The 21,001-nt window shown below is 42.4% G+C and overlaps 1 protein-coding gene across 5 annotated transcripts in view; it reads left to right on the top strand.

The window, feature by feature from the left end:
- ZNF236 (zinc finger protein 236) overlaps positions 1-21,001 on the top strand; it is a 150,865-nt gene that overhangs the window by 92,240 nt on the left and 37,624 nt on the right. For all 5 annotated transcript variants that reach the window (XR_010786710.1, XR_010786712.1, XR_010786711.1 and 2 more), the window contains exons 23-26: positions 13,917-14,327; positions 15,610-15,755; positions 15,851-16,094; positions 17,674-17,853. Coding sequence is in view for 2 of the 5 variants with exons in the window: in XM_066579479.1 (XP_066435576.1) it covers positions 13,917-14,327; positions 15,610-15,755; positions 15,851-16,094; positions 17,674-17,853 (981 nt within the window). In the remaining 3 variants the exon portion in view is untranslated. The remainder of the gene's footprint in view (positions 1-13,916; positions 14,328-15,609; positions 15,756-15,850; positions 16,095-17,673; positions 17,854-21,001) is intronic.

The raw sequence follows: 21,001 nt of genomic DNA, 5'->3' as shown, positions 1-21,001 counted from the left end.
GCAGCATAGCTTTCTGAATGCGGGGCTTGAAATCCCCGCTTCCAGAAAGCTAATACACACGCCGGCAGCCATGACATCATTGAATGGCTGTGATTGGCTAAAGCACACGTGGCTTCAGCCAATCACACTATTCAATGACATCATTGAATGGGTGTGATTGCTAACACGTGCGCCTTCAGCCAATCACAGCCATTCAATGATGTCATTGAATAGTGTGATTGGCTGAAGCCACGTGTGCTTTAGCCAATCACAGCCATTCAATGATGTCATGGCTGCCGGCGTGTGTATTAGCTTTCTGGAAGCGGGGATTTCAAGCCCCGCATTCAGAAAGCTATGCTGCGCCGGGGACGAGGAGCGAGCGACATCCTGCCGGAGCGCGACAGAACGCCGGGGGAGGTGAGTAATGAATTATTTTTTTTTCTCCACTGTATACCGGCGTATAAGGTGACAGTTGGGGGGTCGTCTTATACGCCCCGTCGCCTTATACGCCGGTATATACGGTATATCTGAAGGGATGAAGGATACTGGATCTGAGTAATATCTGGGGTACCGATAATTGGGGTTACCCGGATTTATTCATTTTCCTGTTTTGTTGTCTGTCTAGCTACCCACGTATCGGTAGTTTTTCAGAGTAATACCAACGTGGGACTTATGTGTGTCCTATAGCCCTGATTTTAATACAGCATTAATAAAGATTTATTGTTTTGCGACGTCTATACTGTGAAGGGCTTCTGAAGTGACATATAGACTGTTCTGCCCCAGTGAATAGCAACATAAAGATGATCTAACAGTGGATAAGATGTTCAAACCAAGCGTCAAAACGAATAACAAAAATTACGTGAGTAAAGGCCCATTTAGACACAATGATTATCGCTCAACATTCGCTCGAAAGCCATCTTTCCAGCAATAATCATTGCGTCTAAACGCGCGGCCATTGTGCACTGTTTGTGCATTATTTGTTCATTGGTGATTTCGAGCAAGCTAGAAATCAAGGATGACTGTTATCAGCTGATGTTCTCAGTGGGCAGCGCTGATGGCATTCTTTCAGCTGGGATACCAGCTTTGAGAACAAAGCAGCTGTCAGTGCTCCTGCTGTTTCTCGGAGCTATCAGCTCAGCGGGACACCGCTGATAACTGTGAGAACAAAGCAGCTATTTGCATATACAAAACAGCTGCTTTTCTTGGAGTTATCAGCGGTATCCCTCTCTGCCTGCATTTAACTGTTTAAGTAGCTAATTAGCTACTTAAGAGTTATGCAAAGATGATCGCTCAAAGCCTTCACTCAAACTGCCGTTTCAGCGATTTTTGAGTGATAATCTTCCAGTCTAAATGCACCTTAACTGGATGTATTTCTGGTGCTCGAAGGGATTGTTTAAGCATCAGGAAAAGGACTAATCTCTGGGACATTAGAATTCACAGACTATTTTGCGCAAACCAAAAAGAATTCAATGATGAATTCTTGGGCAAAAATCCTTTGCCATCTCGGAGCAAATTAAACCTTGATGAGTTACAAAAATAACAGCCCATAATTAGAGATAAGCGAGCGTACTTGGTTCGGGTGTTTTTGGACTCGAGCACCGCTTTTTCCGAGTAACTGACTACTCGGACGAAAAGATTGGGGGGCGGCGTGGTGGAGCGGGGGCTAGCAGTGGGGAACAAGGGGGAGCTCTCTCTCTCTTCTTACCCCCCCCCCCCCACTCCCCTCTGCAACCCCCCGCGCACCCCTGGCGCCCCCCGAATCTTTTCGTCCGAGTAGTCAGTTACTCGGAAAAAGCGGTGCTCGAATCCAAAAACACCCGAACAGAGTACGTTCGCTCATCTCTACCCATAATGGTTCTAAAACTAAGCTGAGAGCAGAAGTAGAAAAACATTATCTGTGAAATCAACTTTTTGTTGAACACATGAAAATATAACAATTTGGTGTTAACCGCATGAATTAATGACCTGCCTTGTGTCCGTAATAGTTGTGGGGTTTTTTTAATGGTTTCGGAATTTTTTTTACAATCCATTTTTGTCTCCTTAATCCCAGCTGGGTATTCTCTAAATGCCACAGGCTACTGGGATATTGTTTCTGAGAAAGTGCATCCCTTTATGGTAATAGTCCAGTCCTCTAATGGCTGATGCAAGCAGGATGGCATGTCATGTCACAAAGAACACATCCTTTCAAGCTGAACATGGGTGCACTGTTGAATAGTGTTTCTTTGAGGGTTGGAGGAACAGGAGATTTGTAATATGAATTTGCAGCAGGCATTGTGAGATGCCTCCATGTCAATCTGGATCAGAATCACTAAGGAATATTTGCCGCACTTTGTGTGAGTTGAAGAATCATAAAGAGTTTCGGCTTTTCTGACAGCAAAAGTGAAGCCTGTTCATAGAGCTTGCTTACATCATGTTTGACTATTCTTTTCAAAAGTCCTTTTTGATTTATTTTTTTCTGCATTACCCAATTCATAGGTTTTCAATGAGGGTTGAAATTGTAAGTTTCTCTCTACTTGACGAGTTTCCATCAGGATCTGCTTTTTGCAGCAGCATCAATTGATGAGGCACACTCATTTTTCTATATTCTTAAACAAAAAAGTTCCCAACAGATTTTTTTTTTCTCCTGCAGCTCAAGTTTGTAGAACAGGAAGTTACTACATAGACATTTTGTTTGATGTTTTTTTTTCTTTTACATGATAAGAAAGAAAACAGGATGTTTACACTAGATATAGTGAGCATTTCACACTGATTAGGAGGATTCCTATACTTTAACAAGGCCTTGTATTTAGAAGACAATTTCCTGCAAATGAGAATAGGGCTGATCCCTCTGCACTGTGACAGCCCTTCAGATATTTGTAGACCGCTATTAAGTCTCCTCTCAGCCTTCTTTTTTGCAAGCTAAACATTCCCAGATGCTTTAACCCAGGGGTCCCCAACCACCGGACCGGGGCCGGGCCGTTGGGTGTTTAGCGCCGGTCCGCGGCACCGCCGGGAACTTTTGCTCTAAACACAAGGCCCTCGGGCCGAATCCGGCCCGCTGCCTCATGTTATGTGGCCCGCGGCGTGCCGACGCCGCTGACCACTGAAGCGATTACCAGCGGGGGCGCCGCAGCTCCCCGCTGGTAATCGCGATGATGCCGGCGCACACAATGACGTCTGTGCAGCCAGGATCCTCTTCCCCAAGTCCCCTGCTCATTAGTTCCGCAGGAGAGGACTCGGGGAGGAAGCGTTCCAGGCAAGCAGACAGAGAGCGACAGCAGGGAGGAGGTAAGTATATGGGTTGGGGGGCTGCCTATTACTGGGGGTGGGGTGGGGGCTACTTATTACAGGGGAAGGGGCTGCGCTGCCTATTACTGGGGGGGCTGGTTATTACTGGGAGGGTGGGGGCTACTTATTACAAGGGAAGGGGCTGCCTATTACTGGGGGGGACCTGCTTATTACTGGGGGGTTGCTTACTGGGGGGGGGCTACTTATTACAGGGGAAGGGGCTGCCTATTACTGGGGGGGCTGGTTATTACTGGGAGGGTGGGGGCTACTTATTACAAGGGAAGGGGCTGCCTATTACTGGGGGGGACCTGCTTATTACTGGGGGGGTTGCTTACTGGTGTGGGGGCTACTTATTACAGGGGAAGGGGCTGCCTATTACTGGGGGGGGGCTACTTATTACAGGGGAAGGGGCTGCCTATTACTGGGGGGTGCTGCCTATCACTGGGGGGGGACCTGCTTATTACTGGGGGGATTGCTTACTGGGTGGGCTGCTTATTACTGGGGGGGCTACTTATTACAGGGGAAGGGGCTGCTTATTACTGGGGGGGGGGGACCTGCCTATTACTGGGGGGGGGGGGGGACCTGCTTATTACCGGGATGACCAGATGAGGTCTGACTAAGGAAGAGTAGAGGGGGATATTTACCTCATATGATCTAGACTCTATGATTCTCAATACAGCCTAAAATTGTGATTGCCTTTTTTGCTTTTGCATCACATTGTTGACTCATTATGTGATCTATTAGTATACCAAAGTCTTTTTCACATGTGCTGCTGCTTAACCCAATTCCTCCTATTCTGTATGTGTTTTTTTTTTCTTGCCCAGATGTGGGACTTTGCTTTTCTCCCTGTTAAATACCATTCTGTTAGTTGCCGCCCACTGTTCAAGATTGCCTAGATGTTTTTGAATCCTCTCTCTCCCTTCTCTAGTGTTAGCTATCCCTCCTAGCTTTGTGTCATCAGCAAATTTGATCAGTTTCATCTCAATTCCCTCATCTAGATAATTTATAAAAATGTTGAACAGCACTGGGCCCAGGACAGAGCCTTGTGGTACCTTCTTCCAATTGGATGTGCAGCCATTTCATAGAATCATAGGATGCTAGAGTTGGAAGGGAACTACAGGGTCATTGGGTCCAACACCCTGCTCAGTGCAGGGGGTTGGAACCAGTTTATGACCACTCTTTCCATACAATCACTCATCCAGTTGTGAATCCACCCAACAGTTGTCTTGTCAATCCCATATTTGGTCATTTTGTCAAATGCTTTACTAAGGTTAAGATATACTCTATCTTCCACATTTCCCTGATCAATCCAGTTGATGATTCTGTCTTAGAAGGAAATGAGATTCATCTGGCATGATTTGTTTGTTACAAACCCATGCTGGATTTGGGTATTACTCTATTCTCATCCAAGTACTTGCATACATGCTGTTTAAATTTGTTCAAATATCTTTCCCGGTATAGAAGTCAGGCTCACAGGCCTGTAGTTTCCTGTATCCAACTTCTTCCTTTTTTTGAAGATGGGGGACAACATTTGCCCTTTTTGCATTCTTCTGGGACTTCTCCTGTTCTTTAGGAATTTTTGGAGATTATGGCAAGTGGAATTTTTGGAGATTATGGCGAGTAATTACCTCCGCTGCTTCCTATAGTATCCTAGGATGTAATTCATCTGCACCTTGACACTTGAATTCATTTAATTTAGCTAAGTGTTCCCTCACCATCTCTCTGCTTATAGATAGCCTGGATTCTTTTAATTCCCCAATAGCACAGGGAAGATCAGTATATGTTACAATTACTTTCTCAGAAAAATGAGATATAAAGTAGGAATGTAAAAGTTCGGCTTTCTCAACACCATGTTTAAGCAATTCACCATTTTCATCCTGTAAACATCCTATAGTATCTTTTGACTTTCCTTCCTTTTGCTTTACCCCCAAATCCTTTTTCATTGATTTTGGCCTCTTTTGCAAGCCCCAATTCATTATTAGCTTTAGGAGCCAATGCATATCAGGCAAGACATGGCTGGCACACAAAAGGTTTTTACTTTTTGTAGAGGCTCTCGTAACATGTCAGTATGCTTTAAAATGTAAGGCTTTTGGCACATTGGATAATCCTAATTGACATGTCATTCATGTATAAATTGCTACTCCAGTCATGTAGTGTATGTTCTTGACTTCATATAATGCAACTTAAAGGGTCACCAACTTCTCAGACAACTTCTGCTCATTTACTAGCTTGTGATAGTCTCACAATTTCTGTAATATATTTGCATTAAAATTATTGTTACTTTTCCACCGTAAATGGCATTTGAAGAGTCTGCCACTAGAGGGTCTCTCTTCCAGCTTCTCTGTAATTAACTCTCGGTCCTTAGATTCAGAGCTTGTATAGTAACAAGTACACAGGGATGTTGCCTTAGCAACAAGGGGAGAAGCTATCTTTACAGGTAGCTTCTGTGCACTCACAAGCTGCAAGCTGACAGATCTGCAGACACTGTGATATCAAGCTGCACAATCTCTGCCTCTCCTGCTGTTAGAGTCTGTGTGCGCATCTGTGCACACACTATAGTAGGTTTACTAATAGAGTTGAGCGAACGTACTCTGTCGAGCTTAATGTATTAGTGTACTCGATGGTGCTCGTTACTCGAACGAGCATCACGCCGTGTTCGACCCCACCCCAGTTTTTTGCTCCTCCCTACTGTGACGTGCCTCTTTTGGCCCCTCCCTGCCATGACACCGCACGCGTCAATGGCAAATTTTCGGAGAGAGAGCGAGACAGACCAACCAAGGAAAAAAAATAAATAACTCGTCGGTCAGGGGTAGCTGTCAATCACTAATAGGATCGCCCAGTATTTTAATAGTTCAGACTCTTAAAGATGCTTTGATGCCAATTATGTTTTTATTAATTATTGATATGTGTACATAAGAAATTGGATTTTTTATTTTTAACTTCTAATCTTTGGGGTCCTTTTCATTTTATGTTTTTAAGTCCTTTACCATGAGATTACTTGATTTATTTTATAATATACTGCAATACTTCTGAATTATCACAGAATTATCCTTTTAAACCCTGCCAGGGTGTAATAGGTGTACTGAGATGGTAGTCTTGGAAGCCATTCCTATGGCTTCACTTGCCCTTGTGATCAGAGGGGGGCAGAGGGTTCCATCATAGTGGGGTGATGGGGTGACCGAGAGCTTTTTCCCTCTCTGTGACCAATTCCATTTCCCTATTGACCTGGATAGTAACTACGAAGAACAGATTTTAAGAGGTTAGTCATCCAGCCTTGTAATATTAAAGGGGTTGTCTCGCGCCGAAACGTTTTTTTTGGTTTTTTTCCATAGGCCCCCCCGTTCGGCGCAGGACAAACCCAAGGGATGTGTTTAAAAATATATTACTTACCCGAATCCCCGCTCTGCGACTTCTTCCTACTTCTTCCTTCACCAAGATGGCTGCCGGGATCTTCACCCACGATGCACCGCGGGTCTTCTCCCATGGTGCACCATGGGCTCTGTGCGGTCCATTGCCGATTCCAGCCTCCTGATTGGCTGAAATCGGCACACGTGACAGGGCGGCGCTACGATGACCAGCTCTCCGGCACGAGCGGCCCCATTCACCAGGCAGAAGACCGCACAGCGCAAGCGCGTCTAAAAACGCCAGAAGAAAGCGACATTAGACGGAGCCATGGAGACGGGGACGCTAGCAACGGAGCAGGTGAGTGAATAACTTCTGTATGGCTCATATTTAATGCACGATGTATATTACAAAGTGCATTAATATGGCCATACAGAAGTGTATAACCCCACTTGCTGCCGCGAGACAACCCCTTTAAGTATGTAGTGTTGTGCACAGCTACCCCTTCACCCACTAATTCACTCCTACTTCTCTGCCTGTAGGAGTGTCATAGTGATTCTGGTAGATCTCTAATTCTGAACAGGAAGCTTAAAGAGATTTTTCAGGTTTACTATATTGCTGGCCTACCCTGGGCATAGGCCGCCAGTCTGTAAACACTGGGGTAGACATCCGGGACTCCCGTTAAACATCAGTTTGCATAATCAGCTTGCTCCAATCTCTGACTGCGGATGCCAGCTTCCTGGAATAGCTCATTAGTGACATACTGTAGGCTCAGTGGTGGTATTTCTCAAGCTGTTTGGCAGTAAAGACAGTGAAATACTGTTCAAGCTTTATGCTCCATTGTAATTAGTTATATGATATACCAGGATAATTTCTCATGGGAGCACCTTTTTATTATGAAAGAAGTATATTTGAAAACTTTTTAGTTCTGACTCTTTTATGTGTTATTTGAATACTTTGCTGCGGTAGAGAACATTGTGGTTTAGCCCAAGAAAAAAAACAAAAACTGGAAAAGCATTCTAATAAAAAGCAATATTGACTTTCATTTCATTACCCAGCTAAGAGCTTTTGCACAAGACAAATAGGGTGTCGCTGGGGGATGAAGTGAACAGCCTTTTAATGAAGTAGAAGCCAATTTTTTTTTATTTTTTTTTAATATCGCTTTGGAGATTTTGTAGACAAAGCCCGGAGCAAACTCTGCTTAATTTTGATACAAACATTGGAATTGGGGGTCAGAGAAGTGGAGCAAGAATTGAAGATCATATCAAGTGGATTCTGCTTTGAAAATCATTGTGATAAAGACATTACTGCAACAATACATTATCACAGAGGAGCTGTGTTTGATCGGAACAGATTCTAGACGTTAATAGGGCCAAACCTCTTTCTAGTTTTCTGGTTAGATAACTTTGAATTAAAGCCTTTTATTGCTACATCTCCCTTGAGCCTCTGTTTAGAAAATAGGTTACGTCTAGAAATGACAAGACTATAAAAATTCAATCTGTGAAATTAATTAGGGAAGAAAATGCTTTAAAAAGAAGGTTCTTGCTCCTATTTTGTTCAGACTTGTTATTGAGATGGACCGTTAAACGTCTGAGCGGAGACCCCACCAATCACTGAGCACCGTACCTCTTTGGCAAAGTGTGACGTGATTGAAATAGACAGGATTTAACCCTTTCCAATCCAATTGTATCCTGGTTTTTCTAGGGGGCTTACTCTTTCTCTGCTTTTATACAACGGCGCTATTCGCTGGCTAAAGCCAGTACTGCATGAGGTGACAGTACTGGATAGGCCCTGACAGCAGAGAGGCTGGCAATATACAGTAAGAGAACCCCGACGGACGTCTTCCAACATCGGAGCTGTACAGCCTTAAATCAGAATGTCTTCAGAAGTCAGACAGTGGATTGGAAAGGGTTAATATGTAAAGTTGCTAATGATAAACCTTTACTTTTCTTAGCAGTTTTTCTGTTTAGAACTCTTCCACTAATAGAAAGTAGTATTTTGTATGCAACTAAAAACGTATCCGCCACAGAAACCACATGTAACCTGTTTATTTGGTGAGGACTGGGCTTCAGATGTCACTCTATGTATTACGAAAGTTTAAACCGACTGTGCAAATCTTGCCCCAGACTAGGACCCCTTTGCGTGACCTTTGCTGGTTTTTCATGCTCTCTGCAGATGGTGTTTTGAAAACCCCATCTACTTGTATTGCTCTGCAAATTGCGTAATATCAAATCTGCCACGTCTGAGTATGAATTCAAAAATACAGAACACAACGTTTTCTTCAACTGGTTAGTAAGTAGGATTTACCCTGGTTTAGCTTGGAGGTTTTCAGGTGCTCAGGCGGACCATGAGTCAAACGCCTTAAATAGCAACAACAAAGGAGAAAAGTCGACTTCTTAAAAACATTTCTTTTATTCCAAAAAAATCCATAAAATTACAAATGGTAGGCACCATGTAACACCATGTCTACGCGCAGACGCATTTCGAAAGACACTTCTTTCTTGATCACAGCTAATAAACTCACGTGGTACTCCCCCTTAAAATCAACTATGGACCAATCATCATACATTTGAATCAGATGTGCAAATTTCCACAAGCGTGATTGCAATACCTAAAACCTTAAAAAGAAAAAAAAAAGTTTGTTTTTCTTTTTTACCCTTTTCTTTCTCTATTTTCCTCTTTAACCCCTTAAGGACGGGGCCCTTTTTTTCATTTTCGTTTTTTCTTCTTCTCTCTTAAAAAAAATCATAACTCTTTTTTTTTTTTTTATTTATCCATTGACGTAGTTGTCTTAGGGGTTGTTTTTTGTGGGAACAGTTGTAGTTTTCAATGGTACTATTTAATATACCATACAATGTACTGAGAAACTTTTTAAAAATTCTGATATAAAAAAGAAAGAAAGATCTTTATCTAGTTGCGCTCTGTCACAGGACCTCGAGGGCATACAGGGAATAAGCTTCCACAATATGGTAATTAGAAAGCTCAGTTTAATCCCATAGACCTATAGTAACAATATAAATAAAATAACAGGTTTATAGTACCTCTACCAACAAAAATGCAACGCGTTTCTGCATCATCTGACGCCTTTGTCAAGCATCAGATGCTTGACAAAGGCGTCAGATGACGCAGAAACGCGTTGCATTTTTGTTGGTAGAGGTACTATAAACCTGTTATTTTATTTATATTGTTACTATAGGTCTATGGGATTAAACTGAGCTTTCTAATTACCATATTGTTGAAGCTTATTCCCTGTATGCCCTCGAGGTCTTGTGACAGAGCGCAACTAGATAAAGATCTTTTTTTCTTTTTTATATTGCATTATCCCCATTTTTCTGTTGGAGAACTGGGGTTTTCTTTATAGTTGCTGCTCTCCAAATTTATAACATGTAGTTATTCAATATACACAAGTCTTTTTTGGATTATACGGAGGACCTTCACTAAAAAGAAACCCATTGAAGGCTTACTTGGACTCCAGGTGTAGGTGGGACATAATGTATGTTGTTCCACCTAGCAGCGGGTAAGTGGATTGGATTCATTTTCATTACCCTATCCATGTGCAAGGCGCTCTCCCTGATTTTGTTTTTTCTTTAAAAATTCTGAGGGAAGGAAAGGGAAAAAAAGCAAAATTCCACCATCTTTGGGTGCGTCTTGTTTCAAAAATGACATAACTATATTCTGTGGGTCAATACTATTACTACCGTACGATACCAAATTTATATAGGTTTTTTTTTGTTTGTTTGTTTTTTTTGCTGTACTACTTTAATTTTTTTTTTCAAAGATACTACATTTTTTTAAAATTATTTTCTGCTGCCATCTTCTGACAGCCATAACTTTTATTTTTCTGTCGACATAATTTTGCGAGGGCTAATTTTTTTGCAAGACATCCTGTAGTTTTTCATATAACTTTTGATTGATTTTTGTTTCATTTTTCCTTAGAGATGTGGTGACCAAAAGTGCAATTCTGGCGTTCTAATAATTAGTAAAATAATAATAACCTATATTTATATAGCACCAATATATTCCGCAGCGCTTACAAGACAGAGGAATAAGAACAAAACCACGGTTACATGTAGTAATCAGTTGATGGAAACAGTAGGGGTGAGGGTATGACTGCAGGGGCAGTTGATTACGGTTAGCAGAGATTGCAGTCGGTAGGACAAGGGAGCATGTTAAAGAGTAGAGAGGGTTTGGTTTAGGGGATATAGTATGCTTCCCTGAAGAGGTGCGTTTTTAGAGCACGGCTGAAGTTTTGAATCAGGAAATGCCCAGATAGTTTTAGGTAGCGCGTTCCAGAGGACAGGTGCTGCTCTGGAGAAGTCTTGGATGCTGGAATGAGAGTTTCGAATTTAAGGGGCACTTAATCTGATTTCATAAGCACAGCGGAGTGCGCAAGCCGGGTGGTGGATTGAGGTGAGGGAAGCAATGTAGGGTGGCGCGGGTGCTATGGAGAGCTTTTTGGATGAGGGTGGTGAGTTTAAATTGAATTCTGTATTTGACGGGCAGCCAGTGCAGTGACTGGCACAGGGCAGAGGTGTCTGAGTAGCGGCTGGACAGGAAGATGAGCCTGGCTGCTGCATTCAGGATGGATTGGAGAGGGTGGAGTCTGATGCAGGGGAGGCAGATTAGCAGCGAGTTGCAATAATCGAGCCGAAAGTGGATGAGGGCAACAGTAAACATTTTTAGCTTGTCCACTGTGAAAAAAAGGGTGGATTCTTGCGATGTTCTCGGGGTGCAGCTGACATGTTTGGGTGAGAGATTGGATATATGGGGTAAAGGAAAGATTGGAGTCGAATATAACCCCAAGGCAGCGGGCATGCTGTCTGGGAGTTATGGTGGTGCCACATACTGAGATGAAGATGTCAGGATGAGGTTGGTTAGTAGGGAACAGAAACAGGAGTAGGTCAGTTTTTAAGTTTTTTTTAAACTTAATATTTAGTTTTTTGTTTTTTTTTTTAGTCCCCAGATACAACAAGAACTTGCGATGCTTTGATCGCTTCTGCAGTATGATGTAATGCCATAGCGCGATCTGACAGGCATTCTATCAAGCCACACCACAGGCATGTCTTGATAGGCACTCTGCAATGGCAGCCCTGGGGCCTTTCAGAAGATCCCTGGCTGCCATGACAACTATACAGCAACCCGCGATGTCATCGCAGGGAACCCATTCAGGACCCCCCAAACATCGGTCGGGACATTTAAACACCGCTGTCAGAATTGACGGCATTTAAAGGGTTATCTGCTCTGATAAGTGTAGGGGCTTATCGGAGCTGTTGCGGGCGGGTGTCGGCTGTAATAATGAAATCGTCTATGAATCATGCATACCACAACATCTGAGTTTCATATGGTGTAAAATGAGAATAAATATATTGTTTCCCCCCAACTCAGAAAATCTTCCATGTCTGAGTATGGCTTAAAGTGGAATCTGTTACCACCTTTATGTTGCATAAGGTAGTAACAAGCACACTGATTACAGCGACATGTCTTTCTTATATATCTGTAAAGTAGTTTGTCAGAAACTTAAGGCCCATTTAGACACAACGATTATCGCTCAAAATTCACTCAAAAGGCGTCTTTTAAGCGATAACTGTTCTGTCTAAACGCATGGCAATCGTGCACTCTCCGCGCACTGTTCATTCATTGGTGATTTCTAGCAAGCTAAAAATCAACCATGACTGTTATCAACGCCGCATGATGATTTTCTCAGCAGGTGGCGCTGATAGCATTCTTTCAGCTGGTATCCCGCTGGCAGTTCTCAACGGGACACCAGCTGGAAGCTCCAAGAACAATGCAGCTGTTTGCATATACAAAACAGCTGCTTTGTTCTCTGAGCTATTGCAGAGGTATCCCGCTCCGCCTGCATTAACTCATAAGAAGCTAATTAGCTACTTAGAGTTAAGTAAAGATGATCGCTCAAAACTGTCACTCAAATTGATGTTTGAGCGATTATCTTTCAGTGTAAATGCGACTTTACATGTTATGAGTAACAGCACACAGAGGGCTACAGGAAGTAGTCGCCAATATATTTAAGAGCTGAAGGCTAGCCCTGTCCACCCCCGTTGCAGTCACTGATTGTCACTGTCTGCCTATTACTGTGCATAGAGACAGCTGTCAGTTGCTGGAGGTTGCAGTGGATGGAGCTATAGGTGCATTCATAGTGAAAACACTGGCAGATTACTAATCCTGTTAAACCATGTAAACTTAAACCAGGCAGGCTAAAACACTTGCCGAATTCATCACAGTGGCTCACGCTGGATGATAAATTTGATGCATCTGTAGACACTTTTGTCTAACTTTTATGCCATCTATTGGTTGGCTTATGGCCCATTTAGACACAACAATTATCACTCAAAATTCGCTCAAAAGACGCCTTTTGAGCGATAATCCTTGTGTCTAACTGCACTGACATCGTGCAGTTTTCATTAAGCCATCACTCATCGTTGTCTTTCAGCATGCTGAAAGACAACGATGAGCCTTATCAGGGAATCACAGCAAAATACAGCTGATACTATTGTTTCAGCTGTATCCTGCTCCCTGATGACAGGCTGAGTATGAAGAACAAAGCGGTCCAGCTCTGTTCTCCATACCCCGCTTGGAGCACTTGGCTGTATAACAGCTGGGCGCTCCGTGCAGAAAACAGCTGGATGCAGAAGACAAGCGGGGCCACCCTGCTTGTCTTCTGCATCCTTCGCTCAGAGCGCTCAGGTGTATAACAGCCGGCCGCTTAGAGTGGGGAACAGCTGGATGCAGAAGACAAACAGCCCCACTTGTCTTCTGCATCCTCCGCTCAGAGCGCAAAGTGGTCACTCAACGTTTGAGCGATCATCTTGCGCTGTAAATGACACAACGATTATCGCTCAAAAGACCTCTTTTGAGCGATAATTGTTGTCTAAATGGGCCTTTATTCTGTGTCAGTTGTCACAGTTAAGTCACACCCGCTTCCCAGGAAGCCACACCCAGAGGTGTAACTATAGGGGATCTGGTTGCACCTGGGCCCAAGAGCCTTAGGGGGCCCATAAGGCCTCTCTTGTCCATATAGAGAGCTCCATACTCTGAATAAAGCATTACAGTTGGGGGGCCCTGTTACAGGTTTTGCATTGGGGCCCAGAAGCTTCAAGTTATGCCTCTGGCCACACCCCTTATTGAATGATGTTCAGAAAGTGTGTGAAACCCAATCATAAATGGCAAGGCATGTACACTATGTAATTTTTTTTAGCACAAATCGAGCCACAATTTTGGAGGCTTTAATTTGGTAAATCTCCTCTTACCCTATATCGATCCTCTTGAATACCTTTTATATTTACTCTGTTTGTCTATTCATGTCTTTGCAGGTCAGAAGCTGTTTAGCTGTCACGTCTGCAGCAATTCCTTCTCTACCAAAGGCAGTCTTAAAGTACACATGAGGCTGCACACCGGTGCAAAGCCATTTAAGTGCCCTCACTGCGACATGCGCTTCCGCACATCTGGGCGGAGGAAGACACACATACAGTGTCATTATAAGAGCGATTCTAAAAAGGTCAGGAAGCCTGTTGTGCGGAGGCATCTTCCCCAAAACACTGTTCCAGTTTCTAGTACAACAACCAGTACAGTGGATGCACTCCAGCCAATAAGTCTACTAAACTCCTCGGCGGCAGACCCAAGTGTCTTCATTACAAATGGTTCCGTTCTTTCCAGTCAGTTTGACCAAAGTTTGCTGCAACAAGGCTTGGTTGGACAAGCAATTCTTCCCGCCTCGGTGTCAGGTGAGTATAGATTAGCAGATTTCGGTGACGTTTGCATGAAAGTCTATAGTCAAAAAAATTTATTTGCCTGTATTAAGTGCAGAAAAATATATTAAATACATTCATAGCAAAGGTTGTTTATGGTCACAGATAAGTTGAAAGCGTATTGTACTCACACACGCTGGGTACGGCACTTAAAGGGGTTGTCTCACGCCGAAACGGGTTTTTTTTTTTATTCAATAGGCCCCCCGTTCGGCGCGAGACAAACCCAAGGGATGGGTTAAAAAAAACGTTTAGTACTTACCCGAATCCCCGCGCTGCGGCGACTTCTTTCTTCCTTTACCAAGATGGCCGCCGGGATCTTCACCCACAATGCACCGCGGGCTTTTCCTCCATGGTGCACCGTGGGCTCTGTGTGGTCCATTGCCGATTCCAGCCTCCTGATTGGCTGGAATCGGCACACATGACGGGGCGGAGCTACGAGGACCAGCTCTCCGGCACGAGCGGCCCCATTCACCAGGGAGAAGACCGGACTGCGCAAGCGCGTCTAAAAACGCCAGAAGACAGCGAATTTAGTCGGATCCATGGCGACGGGGACGCTAGCAACGGAGCAGGTAAGTGAATAACTTCTGTATGGCTCATAATTAATGCACGATGTATATTACAAAGTGCATTAATATGGCCATACAGAAGTGCTGAACCCTACTTGATTTCACGAGACAACCCCTTTAACATTGCAGCAGTATGGTGTTGTACGCATGGGGCACTTTTGTGTTTTTTGCGTGCTTTTTTTTTTTAAAGGGGTTCTCTGGGTCTATAACACTGGAGATAACATCAGCTAATGATCCTAAATGAAGAAATGGAAAGATAGACTTACATTTTCTTTTATTTATCATGCATCCCTGATTTTGTTTAAAATATTGAACAAAACTATTAGCAGTTTAAGTGGCGTAATGTAGAAATCTTAGTTTATTAGGGTGGTTTTCCATCTGCATCAGATGCTCCGTCCTGAGGTCCCGTCACAGAAGCATCTTCTGTCCAAAAGCTTGGCGGAAAGCGGGCGGACCCCATTGTAGTCAATGGGGTCCACCTGGCTCTGTTCGATTCTGTCCAAAGATGGGACCATTCGCCCACGGGGATTCCCCTTTCCTGCTCCTTTTGGGAATCCCCAGGGCAGATGTGAAAGCACCCTTATTCTGCCACTATGACATTTTTTGAGCGTTAACTAATGATGCGGTTTCAAAATTTAAAATATTTACGGTATATGTGTTATGTATATGATATATATATATATTTTGTGCAGCCGGTGGGGATTTAACCGTATCGCTGTCAGACTGCAGCTTGGCCACTCTGGAGGGAATCCAGCTACAGCTCGCTGCCAACTTGGTTGGGCAAAATGTACAGATTTCCGGAATAGATGCCACAGGCATTAACAACATAACACTACAGGTAACCGGAATTCTCAGTTGTAATTGTCAGTAGGTAAGAGTTTAGCTTTTGTTCTCATTGACACTACCTGTGTACATTCTTTTTTTTTATTTCAGATTGACCCCAGTATTTTACAACAAACACTACAACACAGTAGCATTATACCCCAGCCACTTACTGGTGACCACACTGCTGTACAAGCCAGCAACAGTTTACAGACCAATGAGAATGCTGTACCTGCCAATGTTGTCCTTCAGCCAATAGCCAGCTTATCTCTTCAGCCTGCCACAGCATCATCCTCCAACCTCACAATTGCTCCCATCACTGAGCAAGAATCTGTGCTTTCTCCAAGCACTGCAAGTGAGTTTCTGTATTCATAAACATTTTTGCTTTTTCTCATGTCGTTATGAAGTAATTTCCGTAAAGGGAATTAGTCGCCTCTCCTGCCACACATGTTTTAGTAAATACTTGGTTTTCTCATGACAAAACTGTTCTGGGGCATCTTTTCTTAAAACTCTGATGAGCTGTCCCTCTTATTCGTCCTAGAAAGTTCTGAATAAATTGACAACTGGCTCTTACCAATTGGAGGTGTCCCTACACAGACAGGCATTGTCCAATCCGTGTTAACTGTGCCAGACTACGTAGGAACAAGGCCTCTACTGTACTCTACTTTGACAAGTAGAATGGTAACAGTTGTCAATTTATTGATAGATTTCTAGGAAGAATACCAGAGGAGTGTTACAACATAGAAATCTAAAAAAAAATGGTCAAAAATTCTATTGGGATTATATAGTATTTACTAAATTAGACATGCAATAAAGGCAGATGAACAGTATTGTCTTGAAAGTATTTCCAGGGGTGTTTTCAGTGGTTTATTGAAGAGTTGGGGAATAACAGGACTGATTTGTGGAATTCACAGAACACCCTAGTTACCTGTCACCTTTTCCCATCCACACCTTTGAATAAGGCTTCTAGGGAAGATTGAACAATACCTCTGCAGCACCTATTCCTGCAAATCAATATCAGACTTCTTAAACAAGCATTGTAGCAATGACTGCGTATTGTGAGCCAAAGCACAGACAGCTGTTTCGGGGTGATTGCCCCTTATCAATCTGCAACAGGTTTCTGTCTTTGCTACTGAGAGGCTTATAGATGTGGTTCAGGAAGGGTATCGTTTCTCCTTAGAGAGCACCTAGAAGGTGAGAGGAGACTTATAAGGCCACCCATTGAGAAATATGCAAATGGAAAGATGGAACAATACCTCTGCAGAGCACCTATTGGAAAACAGCATTCCTGCAAGTCAGTGTTAGACTTTTTAAACAAGCCTTGTAACAATGACTGGGAATTGTGAGCCAAAGCCAGAATAAGCATGCACAGACAGCTGTTTCGGGGTGATTGCCCCCATCATCTGCCTTGGCTAGTGAGAGGCCGGTAAAGTGATATATTAATATATACTTTATGAAACATTCAAATTAGCTGAACCCAGTTTTATTAGCATTTTGTTTATTACAATTCCCTGATGTATCCATGGATCAGATCTCTCATATATTTTGTTTAAACCCCCATATAAAGCCCTGTACTGTCATGATCTTTCTGATGATGTCCTCATCTAGTTAGCTTAGAAGTAGAACAGGAATACCCCTGCTACTGATTTGCAGTTCAGTCAACCATCTATTTGTAAACCTGCATCATGATACAGTATTGAAATTACATTTTCGATTTTGCTGTCAAGAAACCTTGAAAAAGTTAATCAAAATTCATAATTGTCCAAAAAATGTATGCAATCCCCTGTGGTGTCATTTATATGCCGCGTTGACTATGTTTCTGCATGCAGATGTAATATTGGCAAAACTAAATTTGGATGACGATTTATGTATCTCCTAACATGTTACAGCATTATGGAAATATGTTTTACAGAATATTTCCTATGTCTTTGCAGATGGACAGGACCTTTCCCAGGTCATGACCTCCCAGGGCCTAGTGTCCTCCTCCAATGGACAGCATGAAATAACACTAACCATTAACAATTCCAGCTTAAGTCAGGTTTTGGCACACGCAACCGGCACCACTCCTACTACATCATCCGTTTCCCCACAGGAGATCACTCTCACTATATCTGGTTAGTTTAAGATTTCCTTTTATTGTTTCTTTCCCTTTTTTCCTACTTGCATTTGGTGGATATTAACTTGTTATTGTCATAAATGCATTGTCAAAGTTGAAAAATGACTCTTCACTGAATAGTTATTGAATTTTCAGTCATCCACTACAGCTAGACAGTTGATAGATTTACCTAAAATACTTGGAAATTACCATAATAGCAGGCCACTCCAATAGGGCTGTTAAAAAGCAATGGCTTTTATGAAATCTGCCACTGCAGGTTATCTACTTTTTGTGTGTCCACCTTTTGCTTTTATTACAACTTCTATTCTTATTGCAAGACTTGCTTTTACTTATTCAAAGAAATCCGAAAGGATATATTTCTGTATTTTCAGACTTCTTTCAAAGTTCAGTCTTATAGAGGTTTGGAGCATTGCATACTTTTCACAAGCCAAGTAAAAAAGTTATAAAATCCCTGCAAATCCCATAATATTGTCCTCCCCTTTAGTCTTATTCTGTCTCAAGTTGCAACAAAATTGAGAAATACCTAAAGAATCATTTTATAAATACCCTAAGAGACCAACCATATTTCTCCCCTCTCAATGCTGAGACTTGACTATAAAGCAAGTAGCCCTGCCATGCCTTATCACAGCGATCATCAGTGCTATACTGTAAGTGCCCCAGAAGGACACAGTTTGTGTAAAGAAAGGAAAAATGAATTTAAAAAAATGTAAAAACAAGTTAAAAAAACCCTTTTTTATGCTTTTTCTCATATTAGCATAAAAAAGGTAAAAACAAATTAAAACCCCACATATTTGGTATTGTAACGTCCGTAACGTCGCGTACAATAAGCTGCACATGCTTTTGACTGTGCATGGAAAAAAGTGTTAAAAAAAACACTAAAAAACTGAGGCAAAATGCTAATTTCTAGCATTTTGCCTCTCTAAAAACGCAATAAAAGTGATCATAAAAACCATATGTACCCCAAAATGGTACCAATAAAAACTACAGCTCATCGCGCAAAAAATAAGCCCTCACAGAGCTCCGTACATAGAAAAAAAAAAAGTTACAGGACTTTGAATGCAGCTATAGAGGAAAAAAAAGATTTCCAAAAAAAGGTTTTTTATTGCAGAAAACTGGAAAAAATTACGAATTTTGGTATCGTTGTAACCGTACCGACCCGCAGAAAAAATGGATTGTGTCATTTATGCTGCAGGATTAACGCTGTAAAAAAAAAAATCTATGCAGAATTGATGCGTTTTCTCTCCCTGATATCATTTAAAAAAATGAAAGTTTTACAATATAGTCTATGTACCCAAAAATGGCACCAATAAAAACTACAGTTTGCCACGCAAAAAAACAAGCCCTTATACGGGCGCGTCGACGGAAAAACAAAAATCCGCCAATAATTGTTGCGTCTTTAAGCCCAAAATAGGCCTGAAACAAATACTTTGTTTTTTCAGATTACTTATATCTTTAAGTATGCCTAACTTTTCAAAATGAACCTCCTTGTGTGTACACGATGAATATCACTATCTGGCCATTATATGGCTTGTGCAAGATGAGCAGAAATAAGAGGGAGTGGAGCAAATCTATATACCGATGTTTTAGTTTGAAAAGGTTTTATTTTTATCTTCCCTTATTCTGTATATGGGAGTGAGATTTATCGATTCTTTCCGAGTCTGAGAGGGCGCAGCCAGTCCACGAAACGTCACATCTTCCAAGGGGAACATGCAAGTGTATGAGATAAATGTAGGGAAAAAATATGGTTATAGGCGCAATCCCATTTAACTCAAAGTGGCACGAAACGTGTTTTGAGTTCAACTCCTCTGTTTTTATTAAAAATGAATCCAGCATATAATAGACGCGTTTCTGGACCATTGCGCCCCTTCCTCAATATTTTAGCTGTGAATATACAGCCAGCATAGGTGTGTTCTCTTTGCAGAGGAAGGAGCGCAACGGCCCCAAAATGTGTCTATTATTATATGCTGGATTAATTTTTAATAAAAAATAGAGTAGTCGAGCTCCAAAACATGTGTTGAGCCTCTTTGAGTTAAATGGGATTGCGCCTAGAACTGCATTTTTTTCCTACATTTATCTCATTATATGACTTGTATCTTTTGCCCCCATATTCCCTCTCTGTAGGATGTACATCAGATTCTCAATCCTCATTGGACTGGTGGGAGGCGCCTGGCTGTTGTGCTGTGTTATATAGACTGCAGAGAACTGAAGATTCTGCTCTGTAAGTGTCTGTAACACACAGATATAAAATCATCATGTAGGGCAGTGTATAGCAGAAGTGTACTAATGTCCTAGCGTCTCCTGTCAATCATTTGACAGCAGGCCGTGGACTGCAAACTAGGAGCAAGGGAGACCCCCAGTGGACAGCGTTTTGGAGGCGGTTTCAGCACAAAAATGTCATTTTTAGTAAAAAACTAGTAAAACTACAATATACATTATCATACTGGCTATCATATAAGCACAAGCTGTTGACAGAGGTTAGCAACCACTTAAAAGGAGTATGTCGCCTACTTTTAGCTCTAAGCTTATGGGTAGGTCGCCCATAGAATCCGGGGATGTGAGTTTTATAATTACCTTCCCTGTCACTTTCCCAGTGTTAGCGCTGGTAGCTTTTAACTCACATGTGAAGAGGCAGAGGGCACTGAGGAGACCCGCTGCTGTGGGTGATGCATCTCCTAACGTTGTGTGAAGGGGCAGCAGCAGCGTTGGTATTTGGGTGGTGAGGTAAAAGCTCAGTTTATCTGGTTCAGAGACACAGCTGAGATCTTATCTCAGCAGTAATAATAATACATGCTACTGTTTGTCCTCTTTCACAGGGGTTTCTAGTACAGTATGATCTTCATGTAGCGCAGAGTGTTAAGGCAGGAGAATGCAGTCCTAAGCTCTTGCTCACGACCTGAAGGTTGCAGGTTCAATCCCCGCTAGGTTCAGGTAGCCGGCTCAGCGGCTTCCATCCTTCCGAGGTCGTTAAAATGAGTCCCCGCTGCGGAATAAGTTGGCACTGTACAAATAACAAGATATACAGGGGATTATTACAGACAGAGAAGGAAGAAGAGCTTAGATAGGTGCTCAGCTCTCTGTTCTGATACTTTCCATCTTAGCAGAATGGGCTCCGTCTTTAGCCGCCATTTTCGTTCTCTAGTGATGAT

This window comes from Eleutherodactylus coqui, chromosome 9 (assembly GCF_035609145.1).
Source record: "Eleutherodactylus coqui strain aEleCoq1 chromosome 9, aEleCoq1.hap1, whole genome shotgun sequence".
Lineage (NCBI taxonomy): Eukaryota > Metazoa > Chordata > Amphibia > Anura > Eleutherodactylidae > Eleutherodactylus > Eleutherodactylus coqui.
This window is presented reverse-complemented; position numbering and strand designations above follow the sequence as displayed.